Source organism: Amphiura filiformis, chromosome 5 (assembly GCF_039555335.1).
Source record: "Amphiura filiformis chromosome 5, Afil_fr2py, whole genome shotgun sequence".
NCBI lineage: Eukaryota > Metazoa > Echinodermata > Ophiuroidea > Amphilepidida > Amphiuridae > Amphiura > Amphiura filiformis.
In genome coordinates, this window is record NC_092632.1 from 2,437,393 (window position 1) to 2,460,000 (window position 22,608).

The 22,608-nt window shown below is 37.0% G+C and overlaps 3 protein-coding genes across 3 annotated transcripts in view; 1 reads left to right on the top strand and 2 right to left on the bottom strand.

Moving 5' to 3' along the window:
• Positions 1-91: 91 nt before the first annotated feature.
• Positions 92-10,619, bottom strand: LOC140152470 (carbohydrate sulfotransferase 15-like). Its single transcript, XM_072174791.1, has 7 exons — positions 10,001-10,619; positions 7,300-7,516; positions 6,407-6,496; positions 5,812-5,968; positions 4,825-4,978; positions 3,106-3,253; positions 92-1,178 (listed from the first exon to the last, which is right to left on the bottom strand). Exons 1-7 carry the CDS (start codon positions 10,466-10,468, stop codon positions 973-975), a joined length of 1,440 nt encoding a protein of 479 aa, XP_072030892.1. The 5' UTR covers positions 10,469-10,619; the 3' UTR covers positions 92-972.
• A 2,441-nt stretch (positions 10,620-13,060) lies between these two features.
• Positions 13,061-13,969, top strand: LOC140151738 (uncharacterized). Its single transcript, XM_072174074.1, has one exon. It carries the CDS (start codon positions 13,061-13,063, stop codon positions 13,967-13,969), a length of 909 nt encoding a protein of 302 aa, XP_072030175.1.
• Positions 13,970-16,418: 2,449 nt separating this feature from the next.
• The window catches only part of LOC140151739 (carbohydrate sulfotransferase 15-like), a 16,453-nt gene continuing 10,263 nt past the window's right edge, over positions 16,419-22,608 (bottom strand). The window contains exons 7-9 of the mRNA XM_072174075.1: positions 19,100-19,295; positions 18,406-18,553; positions 16,419-17,955 (exon numbers count right to left, since the gene is read on the bottom strand). Of these exons, the coding sequence (XP_072030176.1) occupies positions 17,750-17,955; positions 18,406-18,553; positions 19,100-19,295 (550 nt within the window). The 3' untranslated portion in view covers positions 16,419-17,749. The remainder of the gene's footprint in view (positions 17,956-18,405; positions 18,554-19,099; positions 19,296-22,608) is intronic.

Here is a 22,608-nt window from a genome sequence, read left to right on the forward strand (position 1 = left end):
GCCAAAATTTAGGAGGGACGTGTTACTTCTCCAGTTGCTAAAGTTTGAATTTATTAGGTTTTAAACTTGAATCATAATAGCATTTTCTCTACTTAGATTCTAAAGAAAGCTCACGATCATCAAGATTCGGGATAACAGATTTAAGTTATTTTATTGCATATCGTGGCCCTTTGGCTAAGTTGCATGAGATAATTACAATAAAAACATTTGAAATACTATCCACATAGTCATGATTTAGGGGTTCATTCATAAGATATATAAAATATAAAAGCGCGCGAAAATTAAATTGTACTATAGATCTCTCACATTTGAGTACATGTGGTCTAGCAAAGTTCTGTGGTCTGTGAAATATTTAAAGCCAAAACAACATGCAATACTTTAGTAGTAGAGAGGTGTTTGTTTAACCGATCTCTCCGTGTGGAGACACACTTAGTCCTCATGGAACCAGGCTCAATCAGAATGTACATAAACAATCTTTTAAAGAGGAGAGTGAGAGAGACAAACAGCCTTGAACCAAGGCTAAGTCTTCATAATGTGGGAACTGTGTGTCTTCCATAGTCTACTGACAGAAAATAGTTTAGCTGTGTGGGCTCCAGCAAAACGGTAGATCCGCAACCCGCTAGAGTTTCGACGAGTCGCGGATCTAGATGACTACGTTTTGCTTTCCGCCTTTAAAAGATATCATCGACGACCGTCTTGAACTGCTCATTACATTAATGATGGACTCTAGGAGATCATTCCAGTGGGAAATAGTTGATGGGTAGAAACTGGTGGGGTCTTAGCATGGACACGGTGGTAGGTATACTGGAGAGATCTCCGATGAGTTCTGGATTGAATTTATTATGCCTGCTGGAATTTATTTGAGTATTGCTATTAATTTTCCACTGGAGTTGAAACTCTTGTTCACAATGTTCGGATGGCTTTCTTAGGTTGGTCATATTCATCATAATGCTGGCTGAATCTGAATACTGGCTAGGTTTTCCACAGGAATCTATTATCCTTTAACAATGTAGCAAGTTGCTTGTTGTAAGGTGCATAAAATTCGTTTAGCAATTTTCTTGTTTTGGGAAAGATTTCGCCATATTTGTCAGATTTTCTCTGAGTAACTTCTACCTTATTAATATCCGTGAGTGCAACTTTGCTTCTTATCTGTTGTAGATTGCTTTCAGGTAGAGCTTCTGCAATGATAGAAAATTAACGCAAAGAATGATTAGAACTATGTATACCTCAGCTCAGCGGGAGAATGAATTGTCCACTCACAGATGGTGCAAAGTACAGTATTCATCATTGTGAGTGTTCATTTTAAGACACTTCAGGTATTGTATAATGATATTCGCATGGCAGATTGGATGTACAGTAATTAGAAAAACTGAGATAAGAGATTAACGTAATTTATCTCAGATAAACTTGGTTTATCAAGTACAAAATATGTTTATCTCAGATACACCGAAAGTGAAAAGATTTTCTGTTTGACACGGATAAACTCAGTTCCTCAGTGATAAACTAAGCTAATCATATAAACTTCGTTTATCAAGTAAAAACATGATAAGCACTTGATAAACTCAGGTTATCTGAGAAGAACTGTGTTTCTCATGACATGGTCTGGGGTTCAGTTATGTCCGGAATTTTTACTCTGGTATATCTGCCTAAGCATGTCATGTTTCCATTTGTAAATTCTTTTGTATGCTTTTTATTTCATAAACTACTGTTTATCTTAGAAAAACTATGTTTTTCAAGTTTATCTCAGATAAACTGAGCTTATCTAGTAAATATATAAACTCGGTTTTTCTGAGATGTAACTTAGTGTATCAAAATAACAGGGTTTTCGCTGATAGTTTATCAAGTGAAAATTGTCGTTTTTTAGATAAGGCGACGAAAAAGAACCCTGTTCTACGGGCGGACGGACCTTTAAAGTAGGGTCGGTTGGGCTTTTTTTTTTCAAATGACCACAGACATCATCAAAATCTGTAAATATTTGGGAATTTGGGGAAATAACAAAAACGATTTTGCTCCTGATATTTAAAAAATTTGGGGTCGACATTCATATGTAAAGGAAAATTCTGTTTCCCAATTCTGGTAAAGATCTAAAAGTATTTTTCTGATGAGCTTTGTTTTTCTGAAAATTTTCTTGTCTGATAACTTCAGATAAACATAGTTTTTCTCAGAAAAATAGTTTTTCTCTGATAAACATAGTTTTTCTTAGATCAACTTACAGAAAAATAAAGTTCAGATAAAATTCAGATAAACGAAGTTTCACACTCAAGTGAAAAACATAGTTTTTCTCAGCTTAAGTTTATCTGAGATTACAATATTCATCTGTGAAAAACTAAATTTTTCTGTGCTAAACTTACCTGATAAACAACTGATAAACAATGTTTATATCTTAATAAATCAGGTTTATCTGAGATAAAGTCAGTTTATCTCAGATAAACATCTAGCCTGCTGTCATCCAGAGGAGGCTTAAAGGCATTCCTACAATGCACTATGATTGGGAAATTTGATCAATATAACCTAATTTTAAAGGCAAAGTCCCCATTGCCACACACACAAAATGGTAATTTTAAAACTGCAGCCAACGAGCTAATAGTTGAGACTTATGACTGATATTTGATTTTCTTACAGGAAACATTCATATTGTCCCACTGCATTAATTTTATTCCTAAGTCTCGATGTTTTGAATGTTAAATAATAGGATGAAAACACCAGATATTTCCACACAATCCCAATGCAAGGTATGACCAACTGTACCACATGTGTACAAAAGCCAGACATACAAGGTCAGAAACGTCTTTAAACATCCTCTGGCTGTCATCTATTCAAAGATATTCCGAGCAAGTTTAATTTGTTACCGCAATATAACTTTAGCGGATAGTGTTGGTGATATTGGGGTCGATGTAGGGCTATGGTTATGTAGCATTATCTTAAAGGAATCTCTTGGAAAAACACGGTCAGTCTATCCTCCATTGTTCAATCCACCAAAAACCAAAAATGAAAACAAATCTGACTAAATAACTTGGCTAGGATAATTGGCCCCTATACTACTGATCTGTAAGAAAGTATACATTTCATTACCTATATCAAGGAATTTCAAATATTATTCATTACCTATATCAAGGAATTTGAAAACGTCTTGCAAGAGGTTTGTTTCTTCGTGATAATGCCAGTCTTCGGTTCTCAAAGTGAGAATTTGTTCCTTTGGAAACACCCTCAGCCATTCTTGTATATGAGCAATATAAACACTTATGTGCAATCTCTGTGATATAGAAATAGAACATTACATCATTACATCAGGTATGAGTATCGCAAGATTAGATGAAGGAAGATTAGAATTCAGCTTTGCTATCGCAGCTATAGTGAAAGAGACAATCGCATATTTTTCTCTTAAAATTTTGTCTAACTGATCCACCAAACAATCAACAAATAATCCAATTGGATCGTAATAATTATCTTATGTCTATTTTATAAAATATTGCAAAAGTCGCAATAAGTGTAAAATGTAAACTGCTCGAATACGTATGGTAACAATCATAATATACATTTCATCGTATCAAAACCAAAAGTTATTTACTGACCTGACAGAGAAAAACATCACTCTGAAGATGGCCATCTTCAGAGTGATGTTTTTCTCTCCAACTTCTGTTTACCAACAGAGGGCGCACCACCGTCCAGAAGTGAGTCGCATACGTAACTAAGATAATGGGCCCCCTCGTCTCTGTTCATTGTGTTCGGTGCTCTCTTCCTTATCCAGATGGCTTCTCTGATACGGCGGGCTCTCGAATTACATTCCTTCGCAAGTACTTGGGCATCTTTCCAGTTGATCACATGATTTTGTTGAACGGCATGGTCGATGGTCCGCGATAGCAGAGTTGGATTGTTCGCTAACCGATTGTTTTCTTGTTTGACGAGTAAAGGTTCCTTTACTAGCTTTTACTATGAGCTACTTTCTCTGTTTCTTTTTGCTCTTTTAGTCTTGTTTCAAAGCGACGCCCAGTTTCACCCACATAATTATTATCACAATTTGCACCAGGAATTTCATAAATGCAATCCGTGGTACTCATGGTAACGTATTTTCTGAAAATGCGAGTGGCTGTCTCTGTCATTTTTTTCAACATGAGGTATGATCACAAGTCCTTTGCTTCATTCCGTGGAATTTTGGTTCTTTCTTTTCTTTTTAGCTTGTTTACATTCCATCTTGCGTTTGACATGGTCCACTCGGGATAACCACATTGTTTAAGTGCGTGCTTGATTTTGCCTTCTTCTTGGTCTTTGTCCTCCTTTTCTGAAACAACACTATACATCCAGTTTGTGATGAATGGGGTGATGAGCAGCAAAATTTAAAGACTGGTCTGTATGTGTGGCTTTCCTGTAGACCACTAGCTTAATTGAACCATCAAGGTTGCGCACAATCAATATGTCTAAAAACGGTATGGATCTTTCTTGCTGTTTCTCGAATGTGAATTTGAAACTGTTCGTGTGGTCCGTTTGATTGAGATGCATGGTAAGATTTTCAACTTGATCTTGAAAATGTCATCCATGTAACGTTTCCATTATCTTAGTCACGTATACGACTCACTTCTGGGCGCTGGTCCGCCCTCTGTTGGAGAGAAAAACATCAGTCTGAAGATGGCCATCGCCCAAGATGTCAGGTCAGTAAATAACTAATGTATATTATGCATTTCTACAAACCTAATGAACCTATTCTCTATGTAGGGTGACTCATGGGCGAATTATCACAACGGAATCATTTCATTTTTCGCAACTTGATAAGCTTGAGCATAAGTGGTTCATGTAGAGAATAGTATTTTAATTCTTAATAAAACTCACCGGGAAATCTCTACTAGCACTGCATACAATAGCACATGTCTTTAAAGATCGTGACCGGAGGCATCCTTTAAACACTTCGATTTTATCGACAACTTTTGCATGAAAGTCTTCTGGTGACTTCTTTTTGGAAAAGGCAAAATAATCCGATATAGTTCTGCAAGAAGGAGATATCACATGTCATGGTAAATGTACTGTGCACCGAAACATCGAAACAGGTGTTCAAATCATTTTGTAAGCATTATTAGGCGTGTTGGGAAAAAATCTTCCTTTTCAAGACCATGTCACTCAATGATTATTAAAGGGTAATATGTAGGTCTAAAACATGATTTTTTTGTTACAAAATTAAAAAAAAAACGCATGAGAAAATCTCCATTAGCTCCGCTGGGTAATGTTATTTGTTAGCGCGATTGCATTTATTTACAACATAACCCAGAGGAGTTATAGGCCTAGGCTACATGTTATATGGAGATAAGGCAGTTTGGAACTGATAGCCCGTGACGTATTATGTTGTTCCTGTAGATTCGATTTGAAAAATTTGTACTTGAAAATGGATTAATTTCACATTATTACTCCCGAGCAATGCCGCTTGTCACGTGAATGCATCAACCAATCATTCCTTACCAACTGGATCTATTATTTTGATAATTAATTTATTTATCTTAACCATCAACATTCTAGAGTGAATCGATTAAAGTGGATGATACTCGGTTTACCGTGGAAGAAAATAATACCCACAAAATAAAATCTACATTTTAAGTAAAAAAGGGAACAAAGCAACATAATGAGGAATATAACTCAATGTTGATTAAATTGCACTCAAAATGAGTTACGTTTGACTAGTTTTGTTGCTTTGTTCCCTACAATTTTTTGAGAGTAGGCCTACATATTGAAACCATGAAACCTTGTATTAAAAAGCAATGTCTATAATACCATGCAGCGAAAAAATTCCGAATCGAAATATAGCATTGATTGTGTACTAACACCTACCTATTTGCCGGATCTCTTAAAATGAAGATGACTTTTGCTTTCGGTTGTATTGCATGAATAACGTCGGCGAAAACAAATGGAATTTCACCTTTAGTTTGAATACCAGCCTTCTTGACGATATCATAGTTTGCCCAAAGAGTTGATGCTGAACCATCACCTGAAAGAAGACATACAACTCGCAAAATTGAGATATCGTCAACACACGACGCTCCCTAATGTAACCAGATAACCACCATGTCCACGATTCCACTGTGAATTCGTAGAAAAAGTTGATTTTTATTTTTCCCAACAAAATGTTACTTTTCTTATCAGATGTGTGCCATTTTAATTTTAAGCTGCACAAATGAGAAAAGCGCTATTATATTGTCACTGCGTGTATTACTCAGTCGAGCGCTAATGAGGTCGATCGGCTCAATATCCCGTAGATTCACGCGAGACATTTCAGCCTTGCGCAAATTCGACTATAATATCTCGATCCTATGGACTACATTACAATCGTGTAAAATTCAGAATTTAAAAAACAATTGAGGGCGTTCTCCTAAGAAAATGTTTCAATCACTTTATTTCTTTAACATAATGCGTTATAGACACTTACCGGCGATGAGCTTTTCACGCTTAACTGGATCACTGCTTACCGATTTTGCAAACTTATTAAAATGTCTGAGATAATTGTCTGTCCCTCTGTCTGAAATCAATCAAAAAAGAAGTTGTTTTTGGGCTGTTGTTGCGATTTACTCAAATTGATTGTAATATTAGCACTGTTAGTTTAAATGGAAAAAATCCATTGAAGTGCCTTTAGGTATGGGCCATGGGCGTCAATCCTGGGGTGGGGGGGGCAGGAGGAAGTGTCGCCATCCCCTCGTTTCGGCAAAATGACCCATTTGTTTTGTTATTTTCATCCACTTCTTGACAATTCAGCCCGAATGTCCTCACTCCCTTCGCCCCCCCCCCCCCTCCATTTCAAGACGGATTGACGGTAATAGTTTTAACACTGGTAAACTGATTTAAAAGGGGTCATGAAAGGGTTAATTACAAGATAAGACGAAATTTAATTCTATACCTATTTGTTGCAGTTGTTGCAACCATACCAACTTTTTACAAAAAGTACCCAAATTTGCCATATTAATTGGGTGCTTTCAAGTGCACTTTTGCCCAAATGCGCCCGATTGGGCGCATTGGTTTTCACTGAAAACCCGCCCATCGATAAACCACAATTGCTGAAAAGGTACCCCCAAAACGTGGCACATCCCCATATACTTTTAACCAGAGACCCCCCCCCCCCCCCCGAAAATTAACAGTATCATGGCAATACCTCTTCATATCTGTAGGGGATCATGATGAGCACGGTTTGGAACACGAAGGGCTTCAATATAAGGCAGATAATAACATTACCAGTTTCATAATTATACTAACATGATTTATGATAGTTTCTCCAGAAATTAAAGGGCAGAAACTTAAATACAATAAAGCAGTTTCATCTATACTAACATGTTTTAGGAGCGTTCTTCCAGAAATGTGGTTCCTTTTTAAAATGCGGCTGGCTAAATACGTCAGGGTGACGGAGTAAATTAAACCATAGATCTGTTGTCCCACACTTTGGAGCACCGCCGAGGTAGAAGTAAGGTAAACACCGTGTACGTCCATTCTCCACAAAACATGGATTCTTGTATTCGGATAAGAAATCTTGCTTGAATCTATGAATCAGCTGATGGAAGCAAAAAACATATGTTATAATTTATTACAAACGTTTGTCAAAATTGTTTTATAATTTCCTCTTACGTTATTTTATTTATTTATTTATTTATTTATTTATTTATTTATTTATTTATTTATTTATTTATTTATTTATTTATTTATTTATTTATTTATTTATTTATTTATTATTTAACCTGGTGTGGCCAATCAATGCACTGGCGCTGTTCTCCCTTGGTTCCCAGGTGAATACATAATGTAGAACGTTATTGCGGTTATTATAAAGATTATTAATAGTTCAAGTATTAATCTAACGCTATATTTTGCTACCACGAGAACATAGTGAAAATGTCCTTAATTTTGAAAACATGGTGTGAAAGTACACCAAATTTTGAAAACATGGTGAAAATATCCTTTTTTTTAGAGATCTGCCGAGGAGAAAAACAAATATGTGATATATTCTGAAGCAGCTTAAAAATGGTTGATACAGTAGGAAGAATACCCTTGAACTTTTCAGAAATATCAACAAAATATTTAGAAAACTGGAAGATTACGTCGGTCTTTGCGATCGCATTCCCTATGCCCGGCCATAACGAATTCAGATTTCACTTTCTTGACATGAAATTCATCAATCCTATTAACATGATTAATCTATTATACCGTCCCTCAGCTTTTTGTGGCGCCCTCTACGGAGGGGCCACATATAGGCATGTACTTTGTGAATAGCTTCTAATTTCACTCTTGCTAGATTTACTCCTTAATTGTTTTGCTAAAATTATGCCCAGCTCAGAAATAAAACCACAATATGCTAGGATTTTATTTTATTATTGTTTTCTGATATGCACGGGATAAAATGATGTGTGTATATTCTTTGTTTAAAATACAAAATTAATGGACTTATAAAACACCAAATAACCCGTGACCTTTGTATGGTTTAAACCAGTTTACCGCCTCTTAGAACCCGATAGACGGTGACATTTGACCATTCTAATTATGTATGTTTTGAACATGTTTGCACATGAACTAGTTGTTTACAGTGTGAAGAATCTACAACATGCTCATCTATCAGGGCACAGTTCTTTAACCCCAATACATGTGTGCATTCATTGAATGACCTTTGAAAATGTGAGTACAAAAACTCATACTTTGCAACTTAAGGTCAAATTTTACACTATGATTGTTTAATTGAGGTTATTGATAATATGCCACTGGATGAGGCCATTGTGGTCCATAGTGATTGCACGCGGTGCACCTAATCCTTAAACCAACACCAATTGATTATAGTTGACCAACACAACCACTGACCAATCATGAAATCACTAATTGGTTTATGACTTTATGTGCTTGAATCGACTGCTAACTGATTGTGACCAAAGATATTAGAAGCTCAGTATCTTTGTGGTGACTATCTCTGATAAAAAACATTAATTAACGAAAATCAGTTCTGGTCAGCAGAGAAAGGAATAAATTCGGAAGACATGACTGTGTTGAAGGTCAGAAGTGTATTTGCAAAAATAATATTCATTGTAATGCCTAACTGCTGGGAAGGGTTCCTAGCAAGGTTAAGTGAAAGAAACCCCACTGGCTATTTTGTCTGTTTAAAATAGAGTTCTATGACGTAATTTTGTTATTTATTAATTAATTTTTAGCAGAATTAATAACATAAAATGGGCTGTGCCCGTTTCATGAAGAATAACGATCGATCTTACCCTTGATTTAACAGGCCTGTCAATTTCTTGGTATTGTTTGATATGAAAGGAGGGTATGATTGTTTTGTATTAGTTTAAGTATTTCCTAGCCTCTCTTAGCCACATGGTTGGCTACAAAAGACACAGAGTATACCTTAGGATAAACTGGCATGAGTGCGCCGACCCCAAGTTTTCAACATTTCAGGATTGTTTCTGGACGGAGGTCGGGTGAAAAACGAAATTACGTTTACATGACTTTGTCGAAATTCGTCGTGTGACAAGAATGAGTGTATAGATGACTAGGGGGGAAGCTTACTTATTTGTGTCTTCTAGTTATCCATCATATACCCTAGGCCCTGCATAACGAAATTCAACAATATTCAATATCCAAAGCAATATCCTCACTACAATAGGCTCCCAAAACAGAACTCCGACCCCACATAATCGCAAATTGACACGAAAGCTTCATTCCATGAAGCATTTCTCTCGTATTTGATCATCTTCTACTCTTCCCTAAAAAATCATTATAATACCAAATCTAATCACCATGGAATTCACCATATCCCGTCCAGCTCACATTGGGCGCCACATTCCTTTTTTAAAGGAATTTTTATTATGAATAAAATGTTGTTTTCTCCGCCTCGGTTTTTGAACCACCGACAACTCGGGTGCGCAGGACAAGACCGAGGATAACAAGCCACGAATGTGAACGTTTCCCGGCCACCGTTTTCGTGTATCTGATCTTTAATGATTACGCTATCGGATCACGTGAGATAGGGCTAAATAAAAGTCCAAACAAGTGCACTTACTTCAGGAAAATATTTGACCATCTGATTCCATATCTTAGTGTCAGCCACATGAGAAGGCTTGGTATTTAATAATAATATTGAAACCTCTTTGTTCATATTGTCACTACGACTCTCCGGAAGAGCAATTTTGTGCATCCTTTGATACAATTGTCGTCTGCCTTTGCCCATCCTAGGTTTTAACTGCTTTCCTCCACGACTAAGATGAATCTGATTTAAGATTTTGAAATCTGAAGCGTTCACATTGATGTTAATCCTATTAGAGGATTTGCCCTTTTTAAGTCTCTTTGCTCCCTTATTCCTGCGAATATTCTTGCGTCGAGCATCCACTTTTGTTTTGCGAGGCATGTTTTTATAATATGTCCGGTCTCGGTATTTGCTTTCTTGGGGTTGAAAACGTCCATGTTGTTCATTACCGGTGCCATCCGTATTTAGTCTTGAAATTACTTTCGAAGTAAGTCTTCTTTCCATAGACTGTGTTTTACTTAATTTATATGATTGCACTAATGTTTGGGTGTGTTTCGGGAAGTACCATGAGAAAAGATAATTGTTTGAGTATGACAGAATTCCTAGAATCAAGAAAGTGGCGATGAGAAAGCCCAAGCTAAATTGTCGACATTTCAAAGTCTGGAAAAAAAAACACAATTATATAACATAATTTAACATGAACTATGTGGTAAAGTAACAAACACTCGTGCAGAACCATTGTGACCTCACATCCGGAATTTGTCTGCTTAAACTAAAAGATAAATTCCTACCAATCATAAGGGATTTATTAGTTAAGACAGTGGCAACGTACCAATGTACCTCAGTCAAGTCAAAAGTATCTTTCGTTTGTGACATTTGCACCAAGTCATTTTCGCGGGTCTTAATAAATTGTCAATATGAGATACCAGGAACCTCTGCAATGTTATGTTTGTGACAAGACCTTTACACGTCATTAGTACCCATCATTTACAACGTCACCGACGGACCGTTCATAGAAATGATACGGAAGGTAGGGGTACTAGAATTTCAAGGCAAGACGACTACCATAGTACCATCACCACAGAAACAATGATTCCAAGGACAGGAGGTAAGTTTCAAACTCTTACTTGAAGTCTGAACTCTGTTCAATGGTCTGTTTGTCAGTCAAACACATCCCCACAGAAACAACATCTATAACTTCAATAACAACAACCACACAAACACCCTTCACACGTACGTACACACCCCACACACCCAAATAATACATATCCGCACCCCTACATAAAAAGTGTGTCGATGCAATGCACCGATTTTACTCACCATAATGCTTTTTATTAATAGCGAAGATTCGAGCAGCTATACACATTGTATGAAGATAATATATCATTCTACATATAAGAACACACAATTCAACTGATATAATTTTGTTAAGCACAATTTAATTATTGTTCTTGACAAAGAAATAAGTGGTAATTTCCACCAAAGACAGACTCCACCGACGAATTTACTATTAATTCCACATACTAGTAATTAATTCTCCACTTTATCAACCAGCTCATTCAAGATTAAATGTAGTACTGGAGATGGTGATGTAGTGACCCACTTGGACTGTTGCTTAAGTTATTGATGAAATGGTCAATACCTTTTATTAATGTTGGTCAATAAACATATGGATCCCGCTAGATCTATGAATTATGATCAATAATTAGCACACGGCTTCCCAGGTATGTAGCTCGAAGTTATTTTTACACAGCATTGATTAATTGCTGATAGGCTAAAATCCAAATTCCCCGGCCAAGGGTTTCCATACCTTGAAGATCTTGTTTAAGTTAACTTAAAACATCGAAGAAGACGAAAGAGACACTCATTCTGGCAACATATAATAAAATAATCCCTTCCATCACAAAGACTGGCTTCAAATAGACCTTTGACTGTTTGATATAATTGTATCAAATTTCAAAATAATGGCACTATGATATTTTCTCGCACTGAAACAAATTATCTCACTCTCAGTGTATGTTATAGGTATAGGGCATTGCCTAGTTAACGTCACTGTGTTAAAAATAACCGGCCAATATTTAAAATACTCTCTGAAATTCTAGACAATATAGTTTTGTAACATGTCCTAAATTTGTAGCTAATTTAGGTGTTTGGAAATATTCGCACTTTGGTGTTTAGGAAGGAAGGGCACGGCACGGCCTGCAAAATTGTCTGTGTAAATCGAATGCATCTTTTACTGACTATCACTCACTTGTGTACCGCTCTCTTGCGAAGGGCATTAAAGTTTAACCACTTGACGGACATTTTTTGGACTTGATGTCAATCAAAAATAATGAATACATTACATGTAGGCTAAAAACTGAGTAGGTTGGGCATCTGCAAATGGTCGTACCTCCCTGATATGTAAATGACAGATAACACCAAACATGAAGAAATTATTTCCAAACCGTGTTAAGTCTACAAGATTATGAATGTTTTGAGTCATCCAGTAGTATAAAATAGACAAAAATATGAATCAAATACTGGACTCACCAACGATTTTTTCAGTAACGTTGCGACCCGTTCACCGGGTCTTCATCAGACTGCGCAGAGACTTGACTGATGGTTTGGTCACGTGATGGTAACTGAACCCACTGTTCCCGCGTTCTATGGCTTACCAAAGATTCATAAGCCCGAACCGATCCCGGTACGACCTATAGTAAGCAGCATCGGTTCAGTTACCTACAATTTGGCCAAATACGCCGCCAAGGTTCTTGCTCCATTGGTCGGCAAAACGCCCCACCATATTAAGAACAGCCAAGCTTTTGTGGATACTGTCAAGGACATTAAGTTAGAACAAAACAAAATCATAATATCTTACGATGTTAGCGCATTGTTTACATCCATTCCACCGGATGATGTTCTCAAAGCAGTGACCAATTCGCTTAAAAATGACCCAAACCTCATTGAGCGCACAAATCTGAATGTTGAACAATTGTCTGAGTTGGTTGATATTTGTCTGAATACTGCGTATTTCTCGCACAAAGGGCAATACTACAAGCAGATCCATGGCTGTGTCATGGGATCCCCCTTTTACCAATTGGTATTGACATACGTATGGAAGAATTTGAGCAATATGTCCTGAAGAACTTTCCAGGCAAACCTCCAAGACTCTGGCTCAGATACGTGGACGATACATTCGTCGTTATTGATCAGAACGAACAAGACAACTTTTTCAAGTATATCAATCAAGTTGACTCCAACATTAAGTTTACTCAGGAAAGTAGTAAAGACAATCGGCTTGCTTTCCTAGACTGTCTTGTTCAAGTTAACCCTGATAACACCCTTAGTACTACTGTTTACAGGAAACCGACCCATACTGACCAATACCTTCAGTTTGGGTCACATCACCCCCTTGTGCACAAATTAGGGGTGATCCGTACCTTATATCATCGCGCGGATACTATTATTTCTGAAGAAAGTGACGTTCAGAAAGAAAAAGATCACATCCGCAGTGCCCTTCAACAGTGTGGCTACCCAGACTGGGCTTTCGAGAAAGCCACCACAACCAGAGACACCCCACAACAAAATAACACGGGGATGTCATTGCTAGCAAAGCCAGAGTTACTATACCTTACTCCACAGGCCTTTCAGAGAGAATCAAAAAACACTTTCAAGGCATTCGGCATTGCTACCTCCTACAAGCCCTCTAATAATTTACGGAGCAAACTGGTGCACGTAAAAGACAAAATTCCAAAAGACAAACAGTCTAACCTAGTTTATGGACTCACATGCTCTGAAACTAGCTGTGCCCAGTCTTATGTAGGAGAGACAAAACAGTCTATTAAAGCTCGCTTCAATCAACACCGGAGAGGAAGTTCCAACGAAAACCATGACTCCGCAGTCTTCACCCATTCAAAACTCTCTGGCCACCAATTCAATGCCGACGACATCATAATCTTCGACAAGGAGGAGAGGTGGTTTGAGAGGGGAGTGGAAGAATCCATCCGGGAAAGAGCTGAGTAGCCAGTACTCAACAAGAAGGGGGGCCTCCGTTTCCTGCTATCACACGCCTGGGACCCCACCGTGAAACTACTTCCTCGCCGATTACCATCACGTGACCAAACCATCAGTCAAGTCTCTGCGCAGTCTGATGAAGACCCGGTGAACGGGTCGCAACGTTACTGAAAAAAATCGTTGGTGAGTCCAGTGTTTGATTCATATTTTTGTCTACCGTGTTAAGTCTACAACCATTATGTTTCTCATTTTCATGAATGCTGGTTAACAATATGCAGACTATTTTCTCATTTGGGAAACAAAGTATTGTTACCTTGCGTTTGCTTTATAATCGTTCACCCAACTGAAACTATAATACCAGCTCATTGCAATATCGCACAGGTAATACAGAAACATGTGTAGTGTCGATTTAACCAGAGAAGATCTGATTTAACATAGTTGAGCCGTTTTCAATGAGTGTTTATCTTGGTTTAATAGCTTTTAATGGGGTTTAAGTCCTGCAAAGGTCGTGGTGAATTATACTGTAGACAAAACTGCATCATGCCTGTCTTACCAAGGCCGAAATATTACAAAGGATCCCCGTGTTTGTATTTCGCTCGCTGGCGCGTATTTGCCGTATGGCGGCGGGGTGTTAGCGTCTAGCTTCAAATATAACATCAAGTTGTGGCGTATGAGGTTGTTGTTGTTGGTGACGTCACATCGTATCATCATGGAATACGCAGTAGAAGTGACGTCATAATCGGATTAACATCGGATGAATACATTGTTTTTAGATCGCTCCGCACTAGGCCTACAAGCAGATTAATTTAATCACCTGTGTAGATCAACACACCGTAGATTGAATACAATACCGATATTTTGAAAGATACTAATCTTACAGGAGCGAGTGATCAGTCTTTCTTTGACATCTATGGTTCAATGCATCGGTACCGCGTTAACGTTTTAGTGCAGGGCGGTATAGTCAAAATTGTATTCATCTATTGGTAGTTAATCCGATTAACTACGTCACTTCTACGGCGTATACTAGCCGACCCAATGAATTGGGTCGGCAAAAAAAGCAGTCGCTGAACATCTGAGGTAATACCAACCAACATGTAAAACCAACTGGGACAATACCAAGATTTTGTACGTGAACGCCAAGTGGTCTGGAAGGAAGTTCGTGGAAGCTTCGCATATCCATTCTACTCGAAACAATTCAAATGAGTTATATAATTAATCACTGGAAGAGATCGAATTCGGTGTTGAAATTAGCAAACTTGACGTGAGCTATACCTTATCACTTTAAAATTAACTTTCTCGGCCAAATGAAATGGAATAATTTTCATTTTTTCAATATCAGAAGAAAACTATATATGCTTGTAATCTTAGGCGTGTTTAGTGTAAGATTTTTTATTTCGACAGGTCGGGAGTATTTTCGCCCATGAGCATTTTTTGGGGTTCAACATTAAGCTTTGCAACGTGATATTGATCGGATCGCTATGTCTCAACTTTCTAAAGCGCATCATACATGTCATACCAGCTATATATCATAGTTTTGTTGAAATTTCCATTTTGATTGCACCATTTTTCGCCTAATTTTTCGACTCAAATTTTCACATCAACGCGTAAATATACCCTGGATTGATGATTCGGCATGCCACAATATTCCTGCTGTTTGCGTTCTCAATAATGTACCGAGTTGACATTTGGGTAGTGAAAATTTGTGAAATTCTGACAAACCTGTAATATAAGGCACCCTTACGATGTGTCTTTCTTTAGACAACTAAATTAGTTTGAAACGCTAAGAGGTTGTCAATCTGCATAATCTGGGAACCGTCCAGAGAAAGTAATAATAATAATAATAATAAACAAAGATTTAATATAGCGCCCTATGCAGAAAAGCCTCAAGGCGCTTTACAGAGAAAACAATGCAAAACCTTAAAAACTACCAAATATAACTTAAACTTACACATAATACAACATAATACACAAAATACACAAAATACAATAATATTACTATAACATGATAATACAGAAAGCAATTAAGGGATGGCGTATGAACGTTTGGACAGTATTTATCAGACATATCGAATTGCATTCTGAATACGAAGAATGTCCTTCTGATATCAAATAATTTTGATTTTTTGAAATTCGTAATGTAATACACATTTTATGGCAAATGATTAAAAATTGATATTTTTGATATTTAACTGTACTCGAAGTAAACTTTATAAATCTGATGATTTATACTTAAAGTGTATGTAGGTGGGATGAAAAGCCGACGATCAATTGAAAATTTTGACCTTTCGTATTGAAGATATGGATTTTTTTCCCAAAACACACAAAAAATTATGTCTTTTCCTCCCATCTACATACACTTTAAGAATATATCATTAGATTTATAAAATTGACATCGAAGACTGTTATACAGGGTGTCCCAAAAAAAAGAGGCCCCACGTTGCGCCCGGTTTTTCTCCTATTTCTGAAAAGTTGATCAAATATATTTTGGTATGTAAAGAAACCTTAAATCGTTAGCTTTAATAAACCAAAACAATTCTTTCAATCGGCTCACAATTTTTGAAGATATGCCCTCTTTAAGAAATGTACCCGTTTTTCACTCTGTCCACGGATGAGGTTTGGCTACATCAAAGATTTAAACGAAACACACGGTTAATGACATGGATAGATAATAGCATTAGGCTTGGGAAAGCATTCACTATAAGCGAGGATCACCAGCTTGCTTCAAACATCTTCGCAACCCCGTATTTCTGCTGCATTCGCAAGTATCCGGCGTACAAGGATGGTACGCAACGCAATTAATGCAATGAGAACTAGGGCTGAAACCTGTATTCGTCATGGAGGCAACCAGGTAGAGGGCAGAGCAGCACAGTAAACTCACTTCAAAAGAACCAAAGACAAACTAAACAGCCCTTTTCAGGGCTACCTTTTATTCCAAAAAGAGAAATGACTTATGTTGTCAATAAAAAGAAAGCAAGAAACGAGAAAAACATAAGTAATTGCAAGTATAGCAAAAGAAGTCCCATCCCACATCAATTTCGCCCAAATTAATGACACTTAACAAATTCCATAACCCATAAGCCCACCTGTAAAGCCCATTCCCTAAAATAAAGTTGTTATTTTATAAAGTTATCATCGAGGAATGTTTTATATTCATGCATGGTATATGCACTTTTCAATCTTTGAAGTAGCCACACCTCCTCCGTGGACAGAGTGAAAAACGGATACATTTCTTTAAAAGGACATATCTTCAAAAGTTATGAGCCGATTGAAATAATTGTTTTGGTTTATTAAAGCTAACGATTTAAGGTTTCTTTATATACCAAAATATATTTGATCAACTTTTCAGAAATAGGAGAAAAAGAGGGTGCAATGTGGGGCCTCTTTTTTTTGGGACACCCTGTATATCAAAAATGTGAAAAATATCAAATTTTAATAATTTGTCACAAAATTTGTATTATATCGTGAATTTCAAAAAATGAAAATTATTTGATATCAGAAAGACATTCTTCGTATCCAGAATGCAATTCGATATGTCTGATGTGTTCTCATGTCCCACAAGAAATACTGTCGAAACGCTCATTCCAGATCCCTTAAGTATAGGCAAATTGTTCTTAAAATCAATACAAGTAGCAAGTATTATGAAATGTACAAAGTAAAATACAAAATAAGATATCATACAAAACACATTTGGTGATGTGACCGGCACATGAAAAAACGTGATAACCCAGGTAGGTTATTAAGCCTGCTAGAATTCATTTGAGATTCGTTTGGATGGCTTCTGAATACTGGCTAGGTTTTCCACAAGAATTTCTTATCATTTAAAAATGCAGCAAGTTGCTTGTTGTAAGGTGCATAAAATTCGTTTAGCAATTTTCTTGTTTTGGGAAAGATTTCGCCATATTTGTCAGATTGTTTTTGAGTTACTTGTTTGTTATTAATATCCGTAAGTGCAACTTTGTTTCTTATCGGTTGTAGATTGCTTTCAGGTAGAGCTTCTGCAATGATAGAAAATGAACGCAAAGAATGATTAGAACTATTATGTGTACATATACCTTAGCTCATAGCGGGAGAATAAATTGTCACAGATGGTGCAAACTACAGGGTATACATTTTGACACGCGAGGTATTGTTTCAATGACATGGTTTTCGAAGATATTCCGAGCAAGTTTATTATGTTGCCACTGTATCATGTGTATAACTTTAACGGATAGTATCGGCAATATTGGAATGATATAAGGGTTATCATGGATATTATCATATGTAGCATATTGCCTTGAGGACCCTGAACACTTACACGATACTTAGCTTAGCAGCTTTACTATGGAATCTATCCTCCATTGTTCAATCCACCAAAAACCAAAACTAACAAATTAATAAATCTGACCAAATAATTTGGTTTGGATAAATGGCCTCTACTACTGTAAGAATATTATACATTTCATTACCTATATCAAGGAATTTGAAAACGTCTTGCAAGAGGTTTATTTCTTCGTGATTATGCCAGTCTTCGGTTCTTAAAATGAGAATTTGATCCTTTGGAAACACCCTCAGCCATTCTTGTATATGAGCAATATACACGCTTATGTGCAATCTCTGTGAAATTGAAACAAAACATCAGAGTATGACAAGATAAGATGAAAAAAGGTTAGATATCGCAACTATAGTGAAACGGACAATCGGAGATTTCTTCTCTAAAAATTCGTGTAACTACTCCACCAAACAACCATAAATAATCAAATTTTATCGTAATGATTTTCTTATTCGTCGACTGCTCGTGAAGTATGTTATTGGTATGCAATATTACATTACCGTTAGGGTCTGTGAGCCCGGGATGGAAAGATTACCAAACGGCGTGCCAAAAAGGCTTGCCACCCTTCTGCCCCCCCGCCCCCCCTTTGCAAATGCCAATTGTTTTGGATCCAATTTGAAAATCTGAATTGGTTTTAATACTGCGAGCACAGCAGGAAAACTTACAATTATTTTTTTTCGTATTATTTTCCTAAGCCTTTGTAAAGCGTTTTATTTAAAAAGGCGTCCCATGAATGTGTGCCAAAAATCGCTTGCCCCTCCATCTCGGCTTGTCAAAAAAAAATTGTTTGCCCCTACCCCGGCAAAATAATTCTTGCCCCCCCCACTCACCGGAAAATCTCTGGTAGTATTCCATACATTTGCGCATGTCTTTAAAGATCGTGACCGGAGGCAACCTTTAAACAGTTTGATTTTATCCACTACTTTTGCATGAAAGTCTTCTGGTGACAGTTTGATATCGATAACTTTTCCATGAATATCTATAGGTAAATACTTTTCGGAAAAGGCAAAATAATCCGATATAGTTCTGCAAGAAAGGAAATATCACATGTAATGGTAAATGCGCTGTGCATCGTGACGCAGATTTACCATTTCAAATCATTTGTAAACATTATCAGGCGTGTTAGGAATAACGTGGCAACGTGGTTTGCTGTTGTTGTTGTTGTTATTGTTGTTGCAAAAACAACGCATCATAAAAGGCAGATTTCAGAGAAGACGTCGAGGGATCATTGCAAAGTAATCTCCATTAGCGTTCCTGTGTAATGCTATTCGTTAGCACGATCACATTTAGCGCGTACTTTAAAACCATTTAGCTTCTCTAAAGATAAGCTCACCGTTGCTGTTCTCAAAAGTTACCGTCGACCATTTCTTGAATATGCTGGTTTGGTTTGGCACTCCAGTATTCTTTAAAGCAAGCTGCTTTCCAAAAATGGGTATGCAAGACCGGGATGCAAGACTGAATACTTGGTTGGAACTACGGTATACTTCACATAATGATGCAATTAGTACTTCGTGCGATCTTGATAGAGAATTTCATGTCATTCCACATACTCTATTAAAAGAATGTGGTCATACATTTCCCAAAAGGCTATCAACTTAAATACGCGTAATAGACATCTTAATCGCCCACCGAGTTTGAAGCACGTGGTATTCATAATTCAAGTGCCGAATATCACAAATTCCAATCAGAGCATGCTCAGTGGTGTGTGTATGCAGATGTGGGTTACGGTGTTTTGTGATGTTTGGTGTAGTAACAGTGGTGTAGTCATGTGTTCAGGGATGTCTGGACCATGTGTGCTAGGCATGCTGTCTTGTGTGCATCTGCATGCATGGTGCGACACTGTGCACAACGTCATCATCATTATCTTTGTGTCAAAAATTGCCGTAATAGTCATGATAGTAGAGAGATTGCGAAATTTACGTGAAACGTGACACGGGAACGCGAACAGCAAGCTACATTAGTCGAAAATCGGTTATTATGCCCTCTAGAGAGTGAAATCTATTGTGAATTGGTCAATCGTGGAATTACCGTAAGGCGATTACGTTGCGGTTGGTAGCAAAAAAATGACGTTCCAAAATGACAAAAAACGCATTATAAAAGGCAGAAAAATGTTATGTTTATCATGTTATGAAACGAATCAAAGTATCCTAATAGAACAAGTAGAGTCCGACATGTAATAAAATCCATTTGGGGGTTAAAATTTGATCTCGTATAGACAAGAAGAAGTGAAAAATTTCGATTTTTTCGACGCGAATTCGAACGGGCAGATTGCCTATTCATTTGTGTGTGGAAAATGCCGTCCAAAAATCAGCTTGCGAAGAGGCGTTTTAGGCAAGATTGTGTCGTGTTACGGCATAAATGCGGTATAATTGTCTGTTTGGGACGGGGAACAGAAGTTCGTGCAACGCTATTTTTCGCCTTGCTTTTTCGTTGTGCATTAAACAACTGTCAACATGGTCAAAGTGTTTTGCTTATGGATACTATTCAGCAAACTCCAAAATGTTTTTAAAACATGATAATGCATGTGTGTTTGGTTTTAGTTAAAACGTTTTGATAACATATCGATGTATGTTTATATAAAAATCATGAAAACTCGTATTATACTGAAAAAATAATACAACAACATTTTAAGCCAAAATTCGAAATGCTATAGTCAAATATCATTAAGGTCTACAAGTGTCTATTGTGTTAGAACGTTTATCAGCAAGTTTAGAACGAAGGGTTTTTTGAATGTTATTAAAACTTTTAATGCCCTTGACCCTCACATAACCTTTAACCCGACATTTAACGTTTTCTGTAATATATTTGTGTTTGCTGGGTAGTAATGGAACTAAGCATATTAGATTATCTATTTTCATTTTGCTTTAGAAAGTAAACAGGGTATTATTTATATGATAATGGAGTTTGTTTCTTGTTATTCGAATAATATACACCAAGACTTCCTAGGCATCCAACACCAAACTCTGTTTAGATTATTTAGACAAATAGCATACACGTGTGAACATAGGCCTATACTCATTTTCCAATAGCCCGCAAAACTCAAATATCGCTAATCTGGACTGAATGCTTAGAGCATTATAGATACAGCCAGTCGTATTTGCATATCAATACCGAGGAAAGTAGTTCGATGAAAGAAGATAATCTTCTCTGGTTCGATGCACCCAAGGTGAATCAATGGGTGCTTCCTATTACCTTTAGATTATTTGTCTCAGCATAGCGCCATCATGATTGCAATTGCGTTTACACGTAGTCTTGGTTCAGACTCTATGCGGCTATCACGAACATACTAGGAACGACGAGCGTTAGGACCGACACAAACTGGCTGTGTAGGAGAATAGTTTGGATGTGAACGGGACTATGACGTTCTGCCGCAAAATGCAGAAATCCGTAACCCGTATGGCGTTTGCAGTGAACGCCTCTCCGCAATCTCTCTAATAGGGCGAATCCACTAGGCCTAGTTCTTCAACAGCCACGCATGGCAATTTTGTTCGAGCACACCACCATGTACGATAAAAATATACGTTTCATTCCCACTTCGAATGCAGCGTTGCCATTCTTCATCTGAAATGACTCAGTTTTACTCAAGAAAATTCGAGTTTTCGAGTTTTAGTTCAATAGCTGACTGGAAGTTCAATCCACTGACAATAGATTACCATATTCTTTCAACACATATATTTAAGTCCAACCATAGGTTTTAACACAGACCAAAAATAACGGGATATATTCTATGATTTGAGATTATAATCACACATTGACATATCAAAGAAAAATGCACCACCATCACCATACATGTAGTCATTTTTCATAAGGGCTATAGTAGTAAATATTGTTTAACGCTACAACATACTTTTCTTTTTTCAATTATAGCTATGAATATCATCTCAAATGGCGGTATTTTCAAACCATAAGCTGTTATATGTATTGTATGAATGTAAATGTAACTATGTGTGGTCTATGGCTGTCAATTCTATAGACACAGTTAGAAATGTGTAGAATAGAAACTCTGTGGTATCTCATATGATAGTCATATGGTGTAAATGGTATTTTAGCCTGAGTCGCTCGGCCTATCTCGAACAAAATCGCCATGCGTAGCTGTTGAAAAACGGGAGGATTCGCTGTACTATCACGGCAATTTTTGACACGGAGATATAGGGATGATGACGCTGTGCAATATTAAATGCCTTATTTAAAGCCATATTATAACATTTGCTGAGGGGAACCCCCTCAAAAAAAATTTAATTCTGTTTTTTACACGATTGTAATGTACTTTAGTCAATAAAGATGCTCTGCAAAAATCAAGACTTTAGGTGCTGTAGTTTTGTCATAATCCGAAATTTTG